This window comes from Teleopsis dalmanni, chromosome 1, assembly GCF_002237135.1.
Source record: "Teleopsis dalmanni isolate 2A chromosome 1, ASM223713v2, whole genome shotgun sequence".
Lineage (NCBI taxonomy): Eukaryota > Metazoa > Arthropoda > Insecta > Diptera > Diopsidae > Teleopsis > Teleopsis dalmanni.
Genome location: NC_051846.1, coordinates 191,847,201 through 191,863,403, shown reverse-complemented (window position 1 = coordinate 191,863,403; position 16,203 = coordinate 191,847,201). Strand labels below are relative to the sequence as shown.

Genomic DNA, 16,203 nt, shown 5'->3' with positions numbered 1-16,203 from the left:
TATCTGGCTTACTGACCATGTCTCCTACATCTAGAATCCGATTATATTTTGGAGTGTGAATATGCTATTATAGATGTATACCGTTAGTAGGTTATATCTGGCTAACTGACCACGCTGCATCTGGAATCGGATTTTTTTTAAGTGTGAATATGCTACTATAGATATATGCCGCTAGTAAGTCATATCTGGCTTACTGACAATATCTGTTACATGTAGACCCCGATTATCTTTTGGGGTGTGAATATGCCATTATAAATGTATGCCGTTAGTAGGTTATATCTGGCTAACTGACCATACCTGCTACATCTGGAAATGTGAATAGGCTACTATAGTTATTGCTGGTAGTAAGTCATATTTGGCTTACTGACCATACATGCTACATATATAAAAGTGGGAATAGGCTTTTATAGATCTATGCCGTTAGTAGGTGGTCGACGATCATTTGACATTATTTTGTTTAAATATCTAAATTTCCTGAACATTGCATTGATATCAGTTTTATCAGTACCAATACCAATTTTGGAAGTACGTATATTATCAATACTACAATTTCACAATCATAAAGGTGTATTCCACATTTTCTATTGGTGATTGAAGGGATTACTGTTCAGAATTTCAATAATTTTAACTTCATTGAAACTATAGCGATGAACTCGATAAATGTTGCTGCACATTTGTGTCATTTTTTATATAAAATCCATGCAAAATTCACAGGTTAATGTGATAATGAGATTCGATAATTGTAAGTGTAAACATAACACAATTCTCACAAGTGGTAAGATAATTATTTTTATAATTTTTATTTTATTCGCAACAAGATTTATGAACCAAAAAATTGAAAGAAATTAATGAGAAACATCAACTTTCATTTCGATTAGAAAACTGCTACCACATACCCATCATTCCAATCTCATAGTTGAAATACACAAAAAATAGACACTTCCTTATGGGTACGGTACGGTACATTCACTAAAGAATAAAGGAAAGGAGGTTAAGCATATAATTTCTTAAGCAACTTATTACTTATTTAAGTACATGTGTGTGAAAGGAAGTGAAGGGCTGACAGGAATGCCAAAAATGTTGTGCTAAAATAATTTCAGTAATAAATTAGAAATATGCGCCGTTTGTTGTGGGATAAATTTTCTTTAAGACAAATAATCGCTTAAGCAGACAGACAGGCAATGAAGCAAGTAAGAAGGCAACCTGGCATCTTATCAAAAGTGACACCCACCAAAAACTGAACACACTAAATATTTACATACACGAGTCCATGCATATCAGGATAATCGCACACTTCACCTCAACTAGTAATCAACTTTAATTTATTGTCTCATAAGATTGCATCCAATAACATGGCTTGAATGGCAGGCTGTACTGCCTGCTGCCTGCTGCCTGCTGGCTGCATGCATATCTAACGCCTTCTGCCAGCTAAAATAATGTCGACCTCTGCACGAATGTCAACCAAAATGAATATTAAAGTATGCTGAACGCTATAATGGCGCAAATACGTTACGTTATGCAAATGTTGCATTTGATGCGTTCACCGATTAAAGCGTATCTAGTTTAGTATGGGTATCTATTGGTTATACCGCAGTGCCTTCGGTATGTGCTATTATGTCGAGTAGGTGCTTTACTAGTAATGGTTGCAGTAACAGCAACAGCAACACCAACACCAACACCAACAGCAAGAGCAATAGCAGCAGTTTTATATCCTTGAGATTTGCACGTTGCGGTTGGCTTTCGCTTCATTCATTATCCTGCATGAGGTTTCATTTTATATCAACGTCAAGTATATAGTCAGCGTCATAGCCGACCGGCAGCAACTCCATCATTTTCGTTGTCAACAACAGCAAAGCACTATTTGAGCTTCTTGTTCCTGCTATCTCTGTTGTTGTTGTAGTTGCCATTGGTAGTGATGTTGCAGTTGCGGCTGCTGTGACATTAGAGCATCATCTCACTTTAGTTTTGGCTATGCAAAGGCTGTTTTGTTGGTTTACTAAATTTCATATTTACCTGTAGTTTTTGCAGATGCGAATACATGCCTCCGTCAAGTCTTCGTCCTGCTAGGACCAAATATGTTGGAGCTGCTTTCTTTGGTTAAAATTGCTTATTCATCACTTTTAGTGCTTTGTTTGTTGACTGCAGTCATGGTGTGTGTCGCATTAATTTTACTTTTTGGCAGATACTTGTAGTATTTAGCACAAGTTATATATATTTATACATTTACATACATGTATATAAATAAATATATGCATTCTAAAACAATTTTTTAAAACAAGATGCATGTCAATGCATCTACAAAAGATATATGTAAATATATTCATATATCTTTCGTTTTAATTTATAAATTTGTTCCAGTGTAAAGATAGATCAAAACTTTATAATAATTATTTTATTCATTTGGTATGATACAGAAGTAGTAATTTTATTAAATAGCTAAATAAGTTAAACAATTTTGTAAGCTATTTTTCGATTAATATTTTAACTAATCAGTATTTCTACGCTATCTGTATTATAGCGCGATTTGATAAGAAGGGTCTTCAAAAGGGTGAGTCCAGATTGTCGCTGTGCGGATAAGGAGGAAACACCTCACCTCAAGAAACACTGCTACACCTCAAGTGGCAGTGTCAATGTTTAGCTAGGAGATCTAAAAATCTAAAATCATCGGGGCCCCTTTTCTTAACAACCTAACAGAGCTGTCAACCTGCTAAATTACGGACTTAATATAGTTTATAGAAGTTTATAAAATTGTGAAATTGGTTCATTTTTACCTCCTATCGATGTCCCTATCGTGTTTCTCCGCATGTCTCGTACGCTCACCTCTAGTCGATGCATGTACAAATTCGGTGTTGTTACAATAGGCCTTCTTCGACTTGAGTGGGTTTTGGGTACTAGGACGTTATTCCAACTTAACCTAACCTAACCTTAAAACATAATATTTCAGTCCGTTACGTTATCTGGACTGTGAATGGCGAAAGTGGTGATTTGTCGATTAGATATTTTGAGATATGTGCCAAAAACTCTTGTACAAAAATTATTTTGTGCTTTCGCAGAACAGTCGTAAGTATTAGCTGGTGAAAAGATATTGAATAAGACATCTCGATAAAATACCGTATGTTGACTTATTATAGTGATTAGAATTTCCAAAATGTGACAAGATCCACAACGAGCCATTGTTGAAATAATAACCTTTGATTTTTGGCCAAGAATTTCATTCCAAAGAGTTTTTAACTGGAGCTAAGTTAGATTCAATGGATACATATTTTTCAGCTAATAAAAGATTGTAGATGACTTTATTAGAAAATTAAATTTATTTTCTTAATATAAATAAAATTTATGAATATTCAAACTGCCGATTAAATTATTTCTAATTGTGAGTATGTATAGTCATGTGTACTCATGTATACTTATGTATACTTATGTATACTTGTGTATGCTCATGTATACTTGTATGTACTCATGTATACTTGCCTATACTCATGTATACTTGTGTATACTCATGTATACTTGTGTATACTCATGTATAGTCATACTTATATTATGCAAATCTGAATATCCATGATGTTTATATTAGAAGAATTATTTAATATTGATTGTTTTTGGCAAAGGATTTTCTCTAGAATTGGTTTAACTAATTCAAATGGTTTAATTGATTCGAATTTGCCTAAATCCTACTATATCCATTGCGAATCATATAGTTGGAGTAGTTAGAAAATACGAATATGAAGTGAATAATTTTGTTGCTTATTGATATTAAAGTGTTTGGGAGAATTTTATTTTTATTTTTATTAGATTAATACATTCTTAAGAAGTATCTTACAAATATGATTTTTTACTTCTTTTTATTAAATAGAACTACAATAAATATGTTAAATTTGCTATTAAAAAAACTGAGAAACAAATTTCAATTGAAATACTTTTTCCATCAATGCTAAAAAGAGCATTGCACTTATAATTCGGGCTATAGTTGATGTGAATTTCGTCAGTGGAAGATGTTGCAAGCAGGTGTTAGGTGTCTTTTAAAGCATTTTTTATATTCTGAATTTTCTTTATATTCTAAAGAAACTGCAACGTATTTCAAAATTCTAATAAAAACATAAAATGAGTATTTTTTTCGTTCTTTATGAAATTACAACATTCGTTTCTGTTTCGCAGTAGGTATGTCGGTTAGTGTATGTCTTAGATTTCATTGAAAATTGATTTGGCAATTATTTTATGAAGCGATTGCAGTACGGCAACTGAAAGAGATCCCACATATGTGCACAATAATTTCCAGTAAGCAAAAATAATATTTTCTTTCAAGTTCTGTACTTCTTCGGATTTTAGTACATTTATGAATTATTTTTTACTTGGAACGGAAAATGATGCTCCCAATTTTGGATTCAAACAAAGTCAATCGAGTGAACTGCTGCGAATTTTGCAATTTATTTTTAAAGTTGTGCTTTTTATATGAACTTTTTCAATAGATTCCCAGGGTGTTTTGTCAACACATATTTGGTTGTTGGTATTACATTTTATATACATAAATATGTTAAGAGTTTTATTATGAATAAAATAATAATAATAATTAATTCCGAATAACAGAAACTAAATGAAAAATTTTTTATATCCTTAAGAGTCAGTCGTCATTAAATTTAATAACTGACTGAGATTAATTTTATAGAACATAACATGTGTAAACAAATTGTATAACCTCATTCACGACCAAGTTAAAATGAGTCATACCTAGCTTAGTGCTACGATGGGAATGACGAGTTGGTGGATTTTCAAATGTTTTTAATGTTTCGAGATAGTCAAGTGGAAGAATTTTAAAGTATGTCTAATAGCTCATTCAATATGACCAGTTGAATGAACAAGACGGGTCTGAAATAGTTCCAAAATCTTAATATAAATCATAAATCAGGACCCCAGATATCAAGTGTTTAAATGTGCTTAAATTACTTAAAACTCTATAAAGGCATAACTCTTCTATTTGTTAAATTAAGTCAAAGTTCACTAAAATTAATTGTTATATATAGAATAGTAAAGTATTGTCTCATGCACACATTGTCTCCATCTATCCATAGGACCACAGTCCTTTCACAATGGTCATAAAATAAAATTGATTAGTTGAAGGAATGCATTATGTATACATTATAAATCTTTTATGTGCTTTTCTGGAAATACAGATGGCTAACTTACTGATCAATGGGTACAGACAGTAGTTTTTGTACCAGACCCAATATAATCAGAATTTGTAGTCAAAAGCACCATTGTTTTTCAAATGAAAATATATGCAACTAATAGAACACATCTATCTTTAACGTATCTGTACTGCAATCTTCAACGTATCTGTTGCAACCATAGAATACCTATATAGACTGATAGCAAGTAAACAAATCTCATTAGGTATGATTGGAACAGATGATGATTGTAAAAAAATATATTAATAAACTTACTGTAAATAGTATTGTATGGGTTTTTAAGTTTTCTGTACATATTGGATTAAAGAAAATTAAGGGTAGAACTGAAAGAAAAGAAGCAGCAGCCTCATTTGTAGACCCGAACTATATTTTCTTATTATAATAAGAAGATTTTTGTTCTTATTAAAAAAAAGAACAAACGCAAAGAAGAATAAACTGGGGCATTCTACCAGGTTTATCGTACTTCAAATCGCTTACAAGGATGTAAACCTAAATTAATACAAAAACTGTTTGAATTAAACGAAAAAAGACTGAAGAATTAGGTATAATAAGATTTCGTAGAATACACTGTAATTTAATCTATGTTTAAAATAAACTTAAAATTGTCTCTAATAGAATCTGTAGGTTTCGCAAGAAGTAGAGGTGATCGTGAAGTGTATGCTACACTGATTATAAATGGAAGAAACCTTTGGGTGAGTATATAATTTACGATTTTGAAATAAACCCTTAGATTGGAAGATTAGCTTGAAGCTCTTATAGAGCACAAAAAGTTTGCAGTACAATATACCCCTCGTAACAAAAAAAAAAAGAATGTGGTTCTCTTTATATATACCTCTCCTAGCAATGTGGTGCTCTCATATATATTAGAGCATATCCAGTAAATTTTTTTCTGTCGCTATAAATCACAGTGGCATTAAATAATGAATATTTTAATCTTATATATACTAATAATACACTACACCTCCAAAGCAGTTTTATTAATATTTACAATTTTCTGATCTTGTCAAGAGATATCTAAATTTAAGTGGTATCTATTAAGTTAATGGTTTTTTTAGATTTTTAAAAATTGCAATAAATTTTGTAAATAAGAAAATTTTTATTAATTAATTATAGCTTACACTCAGTTAAGTTATTTATTTAATTAAATCATTAAATTATCTGTTAATCATATAATTTGCTATTATTAAAGCAGCTCACAGATATGTAATAATTAAAACATTTTATTTATTTTATTATGTAGTTGGTTGCACCCTCCTGCACTTCACACTTCAGTGCTCTGCAGAACGCCCACAAATTGCATTTATTCACAAATGCAAGTAAGGCCAATTGCCTGCAACCACTTGCGGCCATTTGTAAATTGGTGCATTTACCGTTACGACTTTTTACGCCCATAGAATTTCATACTCTGGTGCACATTTAAGGAACAAATTAGGCATATGTAGACCTATAAGAAATGATAAAGCAATGCTCTGTAAGCGTTTCAAATTTTAAGATTTGAGAAGGAAAAATTAAAATGAAGACAGACATATAGAAGATTATCTGTGAAAAAGGCTGATTTCTTTAAATCATACACATATATCACAGATTTGTAGGATATCAACAAAATATATATAGAAGAAGTAATAAAATACATTAATACTAATATCTTATTAAATCAATGTCCCTCATACATATATCTTTAGCTAGAAGTTCGTACCTGTTTGATTAGAAAATTTTGTATATTTGCAGACAATGAGCACATTTTCACAATGAGAACATTAAGTGGAAACATTTACGTTACACGTAACTTCCCAGTGGACTTAAGAACTTAACAGATCTTATGAATTTATTAACAAGGATAACGAGAATACTGCGAGCCTTCTCACAGTCCTCTCTGGTCATTTTAACACTATTTATGAATGCTGTGGAAACTTACTAGAGGAACAAAGAGTCAATTATTTTCTCAGTGACTGGCCAGCTTTTGGCAGTTTGACAGACCATATCTATAAATTTTAAATTATTGGTCTCTATAGCTGTTGTGGCGTTACGCAGTATAGCATACAACTGGTCTTAGAAGTCGATTACATCGGGTGAGTCTTCAACCTTTCCAGAAGATGAGAGATTTTTATGTTTTTGGCTGTAAACATAACATTACGCATTATTTTAATATTGTGCACTAAAAATTTTTGTGTGTTTATTAAATTCGAAGCCCTAAACCTATAAACCTATTACACAAATATTGATATACATATATATTATAATAATAAAAACTGACATATATACTCAGTAAGAACTTGATACTCTGCTCTTCAATAGTATATAATTTCAGTTTTTTAAAAATTATAAAAACTTTTTCAAAATGTATACATTAAAATACATATAAGATATATTATGTAAAAAACTATATAAAATATAAATATATGTATATTACATAAACTAATCACCTACTTTTTGGCATAGGTCATGGTTACACAAATTCCTTTAAACTTAAGGAAAGACATTGCTCTCTGATAAAATGAGTGTGCGTTAATGCAAAAGTGTCTGTTATGTTTCTGTACGTTTATGACTACTTGTGCTAATGTATTTGTAAATGTGTTATAAAATACATAAATATATAAACCTTACCCAATATACATTCATCCGAGCAGTTAACTTTTATCCAACAACGTTCAGTAATTTTATAACAAAATCAAAACAACTAAAAATCTACTTTTTGTCTGCCCCGTTGCACTTCATTTTATGTTCGTAATATCCTTTTTCTGGATCGATAAATTTTGTCTGCAAAAGTTCTTTTGTGCGTATAAGAAAAGCCAGCCAACTCAACACCCCCACTACCGAACCCCACTACCGAGTCCGCATGATTACGGACTATAGGTATGTGTATGCTACCTCGTTAGGCCACACAAACAGTTAACTCGAGTCGTACTGCGTCAACCAAAAAGAAGACTAATGAAGCATTTACATTCGTTGGGTTTGTGATGGGTGATGGGTGGTTGGTGATGGGTAATGGGTGATAGGTGGCCGTGGTTGGAGAGAAGTGGTAACTGTGGCACTGCCGTTTGTTATGGATGTAAAGGCCTGACTGAGTGTTGATAAACAAAACTGTGGATGTAATGCGAGTGTGTTTGCTACTTTTATTTGCACGCAGTCTAGTGTGCGTCCTGCGGCTGCTTTTAAGTAATATTGGACTGTACTTGTATATTTATAGTTATATATATATATTTTGTGCATCACAGTAAATATATCTTATATATATGTATGCCAATAGATATTTTTTTGTGTTATAATTATAAAAAGAGTTTTTTTTTGTTTAATTTATTTATAATTTTTTTATAAAATTCTGCATTTCTAAAATGGAAACACTAATACATTAACTAGCTTGTTATTTTGCTTATTGACTCTCTGCATGTCTGTCTATTAGTAATCTGTCCTTCCCGCTGTCCAACCGTCTGTCAGGTCTGCTAAGCTCTGTATGAGACTAAAATCTCACATTATTATAACTGTTTTATTTATGTATTTCATTTTACTCATGCCTTGTTTTGTGAGTGCGTGCGCCTTAGAGTCCTTTTAGTCCTTAGACTTTTGTACTTCTGTTATAGTACACATTACTGTATACATTATTTTGCTCTATACTTTGCCTTGTTTTTACCTACTCATTGCAATATGTATCTGGTTTTGTGTTTTTTTTTTCGTATTTAATTTTTTTTTTTTGTTTTTCGTAAATTTGTAATTTTTGTTATAAGTTCATTGAACTTTTTATATTTTTTGACATGTAACTGCGTGGTTTTTTATACTGGTGTGAAGTTATTTTGGGTGGACTTAGGTTTCGTTGTGGTTTTCTTGTCTGTGCATATTTTTGGGCATTAATGTCATATACATTTCGTTTTTTTATAAATGTTTTTTTTTTGTATAGTAAATTACACTTTTGGGACTAAAATATATTTTTTATGTACATTTTTGGGTTTATTTTGGGTATATTTTGAAGACTTTCGCAACATGTTGCCAGACAGTATTTTTGTTTTTGTTTTTATCCTCTTATTTTATTTAATAATTGTCTACCGCAAGCTTGAGTATTGAATAAAAATCGATATTCTTACAATTTAATATTAAATATATTGTGTCTTGAGTGATTGAAATTTTTGTATATTTTTTCTTCTTAATGACTGGTATTTGATACAGAACGGATGAGTTTTTATATTGTCTTACGTAAACGATTAATTAAAGAATTCAAGGTACATAAACAAACTGTGAATGAAAGTTGTAGGTCATGGAACTTGAAACTTTGATTGAAATTACTTAAAGTTACTGGTTAGTTAGTTAGTTTAAGTGGAGGGTGGGACGAATCTTCTTTAATTAGCTAAGAAAGCCCTATTGAATCCACAAATCCTCGTAATACTTGGTAGCAGAAGGTTAAGCTAGAAGCAGTCAGAAGTATTTGTAAAGTCATGAACTTGACTGTAGAGTGTAGATATCATTGAGAGTGTTAAAGAAGGGGGCCACGAAAAACTTACGCCTAGTTCTGGCTAAGCCTGAACATTGGCACAACAAGTGTTCTGATATTCTTTTTTCGAGAGCCTGTAGGCGTGCGTTGCAGGAGATACCACAAGGTAGGCCGAGCCTAGTTTCAAGCCTCCAAAAAGTTTCTAACTACTAAGAACTTTAGTATTGAAGTAGCTATTAAAGTATATATTTTCTCTTTAGAAATCCAAATATGTTTATGCTTCCATTTCTATGTAAGGAAATGAGAAATGAAATGATTCAGTGTAAGAAATCATTAGTTTATAATGCGTGTGACCACTAAAAAAATGCATACAATTATTTCATTGAACTACATTAAATAAAATTCAATATTAAAAATATCAGCTGTTTTAACAATAGCAAATAATTTTAATAATTCTTTTTTTACTGATCGAATTCAAACATTTGAAGAAATGAAAAGAAACTACCCAGCAGTGATTGAGATTTTTTAATTAAATAAATACGACTCTGCTATATGTTAAGTCCAAATTAGATAGACTTATCAACACTAAATTAGATTAAGATATTAAGTCCAAATTATATGAAGTTTACTGGGATTCTGTACTGTCCTATGAAATAGTAGAAATCATATTTAGCTAACTTTAGACATGGTCCTGACACCTTTGTTAATGCATAACTTTTCATTTCGGGTGGTATTTACTACGAACAAATCTTCGAAGTGTATCAAACAATATTGGAATATTGTCCTGTTAGAACAGGGCACTAAAACTATGAATGATTCATCTGATAAGTGTAATATATGGAATTAGGTATGAGAAATCTTTACGATGGTTGGACGGCATGTTAGATTATCATGGAATAAAAAAACAAACCCTTGAATATTTCAAAGGTTCTGTTGCATCAGTTTAAGCCAAACTATTTAGATTTTTGGAAAAGTGTCTAACTCTTGATAGAAAGTGATTCCGTCAGCATATTCTAGAGATCAAAAATTGATCTTTGAAAACTGAAACTATAATGGAATAAGTATAGTGAATTAAAAATGTGAAATAACAGTAATCATCGTCTTTATCTACTGGATTTAGTTCTTGTAACTATTTTATGATTCTAAAATTAACATTTTGGATCGAAAAATCAATCAATGGAGAAAATAAAATAAAATAAAATAAAATAAATAATAAAATAAATTTCGTTTTCTTGGGTATTTTCAAGTCTTTAACTCATTGCTTAATTTAAAGGGTTGAAGACTTTGAAGTAATACTGATGATATTTGAATTAATAGAGATTAATTCAGAGATTAATAAATGATCAATACAGTAGATAAAAAATATGAAATAACAGTAGTCACAATGAGTTATATTCACGTATTCTCGTCTACCATCGTCTCTATTCACTGGATTTGTACCCCTGTAACTAGTTTTGGATTCAAATATTAAAATTTTGGATTGGAATATCGGTAACTGTTTTTTGTTTCGGAAGTTGAAAATTTTGGTTAGAATATATAAATTGTATATATATCATATCAAACTTTGATTTTATGGAAACAGTTGGAATAAATATAAACGGTTGGTGTTAGAAAGATAACAATGAAAATTATTTATTAATCCCGTTTATTCCTTGAAATAAATTTAATTTCAAACATTAATTTTATTAAATTTAATATAAAGTATAATACAGTATTAAGTTAATATATATTATCAGAATTTGAAAAAATTTCACTGAAATGTGTATACGCGACGAAGTTGCGTTCAATGATATCGCCTCAAACAGTTAATTGATTTAAGTTTTGTTTTAATTTGTAGAATCATACCAGAGAGAGAGGGAGAGAAAGAGAGAGAGAGAGCGAGAGAGAGATAGAGAGAGAGACGACAAAGAGGTTACGATCATTAACGTTGTGTTAGATATAAAAACTGTGCATTATTAACAGAACCATATCTTGGTCAAGACAGGTATGGCGTATGTTTGAACTTTTTTTGACCTGTCCTGCTAAATAATTTTCATAATATATTATATTTTATAATATTGAATATTGAATATTATATTTTATAATAATCCAGAAATGATAAAATAATCATGAATTTTTTTTTGGAGGACTTTAATCACATACCATGCCTCTCTCTCGACTGAGATCATCTTTATGTTAGTAACGCATGGTTTTTATGTCTGACGCTGTGTCAATGATTGCAACTTCATTGTCGTCTCTCTCTCCGGTATGGTTCAAAAATATTAGAACAAAAAATCAATTCAATAAAATTTTCTTCAAATAAGTTCAATACGACGTAAGTATAAAAATAGAAATACATCCATAAGAGGAAAGTGACTGCAGTATTGGTGGCACGGAAAATGTGGAAAATTAAATGTTACATTTAATGAAATGCAATTGAAATTTAAACTAACAACAACAATGAATCAAAAGTAAAGAACTTTGTTTTTGTTGCAACATTTAATGTTGGTGGCAAGTAGACATAATGTTCCTATTGTAAATGCTCCTGCGGTGGGATATATATGACTCGCATGTGGCATGAAGGAAAACAAGAAATTAATAAAGTATAAAAAAGAATTATACAAAAAAAATCTGACAGAAACATATTTATGGACACCGTGTCACACAATAAAAATTACAATAGCCGCCGCAATTAAATTATTCCATGCGAATCAGCACCGGCAATATGATACCTGCAACACAAACACGGCTGCTTGCCCCGTGATCGTCAGCTATGATTGTAGTGATCACAATAGTAAAAACTGTTCAAAGGAAGAGCTAAACTAACCAGAAGTCCATGTTCAGTTCGCTAGCCATCAATGTGGGCACTGGGCACTGGGCAATAGGCACACATAGCACGAATTACAGATGCGATGATGCATCTGTGCATTTACTTTATCTGGCTTACGGACATAAATGCAACTGTTGCTACTTCTATTGTTGTAACTAGTGTAGTTACAACAATTGTTGGTGTTGTTGTTGCCTTGTTGCTGGATTGTTGCTGGCTTGTTGCTGTTGTTGGTAGTTGTTGTTTGCTATTTGCTGTTTGTTGTGGACATTCGTAAGAAGATAAAGTAGTCATGGTGCAGTCAACATTCGACGTACTTAATTTCAGCGCTTAACAGACAATTAAAATCCAATTAATTCTGACGTTTATTATGCTAAGCCGCTTGTGTGAATACAGAAGATGCGGATTTTCTTAAATTTCTATTTTAAATATTATTTTTTTTTTTTTGAAAAATTGTTTTTTTTTGTATTTTCGTTTACATTTGTTGTTATGTTATGGTTTATGTTTGGTATAATCGCGACATTCGAGCCGAAAGCAATACCAACCAATACCAGGCAGTTGCGGCACCAATAGTTTTCAATGTAAAATGTTGAATTTTGCTGGAGTTGCGTTTCTGTACCATGAGAAAGAAGAATTCCATTATAACGTGTTGCCGTAACATTTTCTTAAAAGACTTAATCTATGTCTAGTTTTGCATTTTTTTCAATTAAGAAAAATATTCTAGCATAAATATGCTAAGGCTATTTCAATTTTATAAGGGGTTACATAGTACGTATTATTTTCCAAACATATAGGGTTTGGTATATGATCTTAAACTTGTAGCTGGATGGAATTAATATTAAAAAAAATGAACTCTGATGCGTACAGTATATCCCATCAAAATGTTATAATGTCAGTAGACAGTTTCTCTGTTATCAGTTGAGTTGTTTTGAAACATTAGTATTATTTCACGATATTCACAATTGGTAGATTAACATATAGATAGAAGAGAGATAAATAGATACAGATAGAAGTTAGATAGGTTGGCAGTCAATCTCATTGAAAAGGGACTTAGTTGTGAGCCTGTTGTGACACCACAGAAAAGTTTTAAAATGCTCTTGCTAAATGTAATATTTTGGAAAAGGATGATCATACCGAAACAGCACGGTGTTGGTTTTTTAAAACAAGCATTGTCTAATACACATACCCAATATTCATATCATTTGTTGGATATTCATTTCAGAAAAGGAGAAAGTGAATATCATACATTCTTTATATAAAAAATAGTGGATAGATTCATTCTGGTGAATTTCATTCAAATTCAGAGCAGACAAACAACATTTTTTTCCGATTTTGTTCTCCTCAAAATATTCAAGGGAATATTGGACAGATACTATCGGACAAGTATTATAAAATGATAGATCAGATGTACGACATTTTCTTTCATTTTGTCCTCCACAAAACTATTTACAGAAAAGTGAATCAGTGCCATCTGACGAGTACTGTATAATGACAGAGTAGATGTACATAATTTTCTTATACTTTCTCCTCCACAAAATTATTTATAGAAAAGCGGATCTGTGCCATCTGACTAGTACTGTAGAATGAGCGAGCGGATGTAAAATATCTTCTTCCATATTCTCTTTGCTATCACTTCGGCAGTAATTTGTAAACGTAGTCTCAACAAATATTTATAATACTAGTACATTCTTTTGGTTCACATCCTTGGAACCATTATGAGGTATTGATTCTTCTTCTTCTATGTGCCTCTTCCGCTTTGAAAGTTTGGTAAGATGATTAATATTTTTATTTTTTTCACAACAAAAAAGCAATTCTGTGCTGTGATTGTACTAAATATTGTCTAAAAATCTTCCTCTTTAGCAAACTGGGTTAGATGATTTCCGAGATAAGGCTTGCTCGTTTTAATAGGTGACAAAAGTCTACTAGGCACCACCAGATACATTTTGAAGTGTAGATGGTAGTGAATGAGTTTTACTTGCACATCCGACCTTAGGTATCTGATATTACGAAAGTCAGGGCCCACTGCTTCGGCTGTGCTGATCAATGCTTCAATGAAAGTATCGTGGTAACTGTTATCTAGATCAAATTTGCACAGATGACTATATTCATTTAAATTTATTCGATGTGGAATTGCCTTTTCCCATCGGATGCTGCAACTCAAAGAACAGAAGAAGTATTACATAGTTTTCGCTTTATCTCAAAAAAAAAAAAAAACTATATTCAAACCTACAGCTTCAAATGGTATAAATAGAGTTGCTTGAAAATCCAATTAAATGGCTTAACGCCAGTGAAGTGGTGTTAAGTCTTCATGGTAGGATATCATGCTAAAAACTCTGGATTCTGTTTGGAATTATCTTATGTAAGATATATTGATCTTGAATATTGAAAGATATAATTATTGGTTGATTTATTTGGTTGGTTTCAGCAGCGGTAGAGTTTCTTTTTTTGTGCAAGTATCGTATAGACTCAATGTTGACACCACAATTTTGGTTATGAAAATCTTAGTTTTAGCGTTTGTAATTACTTCTTGAATATCCATGTTTGGGATATCCGTCAGGTTCTACAGTTTGAGAACTTCCATAGTGGAGAGTCTTAAATCACATTAATTTAAGAGACACTAAAACTGATAGCTGCTTTCTGTATAGACATATTTAATATCTTTGAGAAAATGTATATATACGTAACGTCATCAGTTGAAGAGGCTTGCATGGAGCCCTAAATAAAATCTGAGTAGATGTGCACTTGTCAAATTTTTCGCTGTTTGTCTCATATTTGTTTTGTAGTTGTAAAAATGTGTATTGTTTTTGTTTTCTTTAATTTTCAATTAAACAAAATCGCCGTGAAATGAAGTTGAAAATTTCTTAAATTATATTTTAACCAACAGTTAAGCATATGATTTCAGAAATGTTTTGCGTATAGGAATAATGCATAAAAGTATAGTTTTTCTAATTTTAGAAAACATGTACTGCTGTTGACTTCCTCAGAATAGTCGAAGTGGGACTAATTCAAATTAATACTCAGATATGTGCATAACACATATCCGTATATTGAGATACGAGTACTAGTTTAATGATATTTTAGCGAAGAAAATCATTGCACGCTTCTGATGCATAAAAATAGCATCAAAATAGTTGAGAATTCTACAGATTTTAGATAGTTTCAGTACCGGTATATTTGACATTGTTTAATGTTATGTAAAGGGAACTAATTCTTTAATTATTTTTAGTAATTTTTCCATATCAGTGAACTAAATTTTTGTATTGATGTCATTCAGTTTCTTCCTATATATCTGCTAACACCAAAATTAACACAAATAAGATAAATATAAATTAAAAATAATTAAATTAAATATGGTTGTTTAATTTTACAAGTACTTTACAGTTAAGTAATTATTTACAAATATTTATAAAAGCAAATCTATTTCACATAACGAATCACGTTTGCTACTATTTAGTTAACAGTATCACTTCTTCAACATCTGCTATACTTCTATACTATATCTTCTTGTGACTACATTGTGAGGTTGTTGTGACAAAATCTTTGTCAATCTTTGTATTTGATTAAGCATTTTAATTTTTTTTTACTGAAATTTTCAATTTCGTATTGAAACATCATTATTCGTCTACCTATTTTTCGGTCCTCTCAGGATTAATGTCCAACACACTTTCCGTAAGTCTAGTCTCAGTTAAGCTCTTCGCGTGTCCAAACTAAATCATATGATTTAATGACATTCCGAATTTTATGGATATATAACTTGTTACTTTCAGCTTTTATATAGCCATTTCTGTTTTTAT

At 31.1% G+C, this 16,203-nt stretch overlaps 1 protein-coding gene across 1 annotated transcript in view; it reads right to left on the bottom strand.

Annotated features, from left to right (window-relative positions):
* The window catches only part of LOC119666957 (probable cytochrome P450 313a4), a 22,930-nt gene extending 10,227 nt beyond the window's left edge, over positions 1 to 12,703 (bottom strand). The window contains exon 1 of the mRNA XM_038076236.1: positions 12,516 to 12,703. Coding sequence (XP_037932164.1) covers positions 12,516 to 12,703 — 188 coding nt within the window. The remainder of the gene's footprint in view (positions 1 to 12,515) is intronic.
* Between the last annotated feature and the right edge of the window lie 3,500 nt (positions 12,704 to 16,203).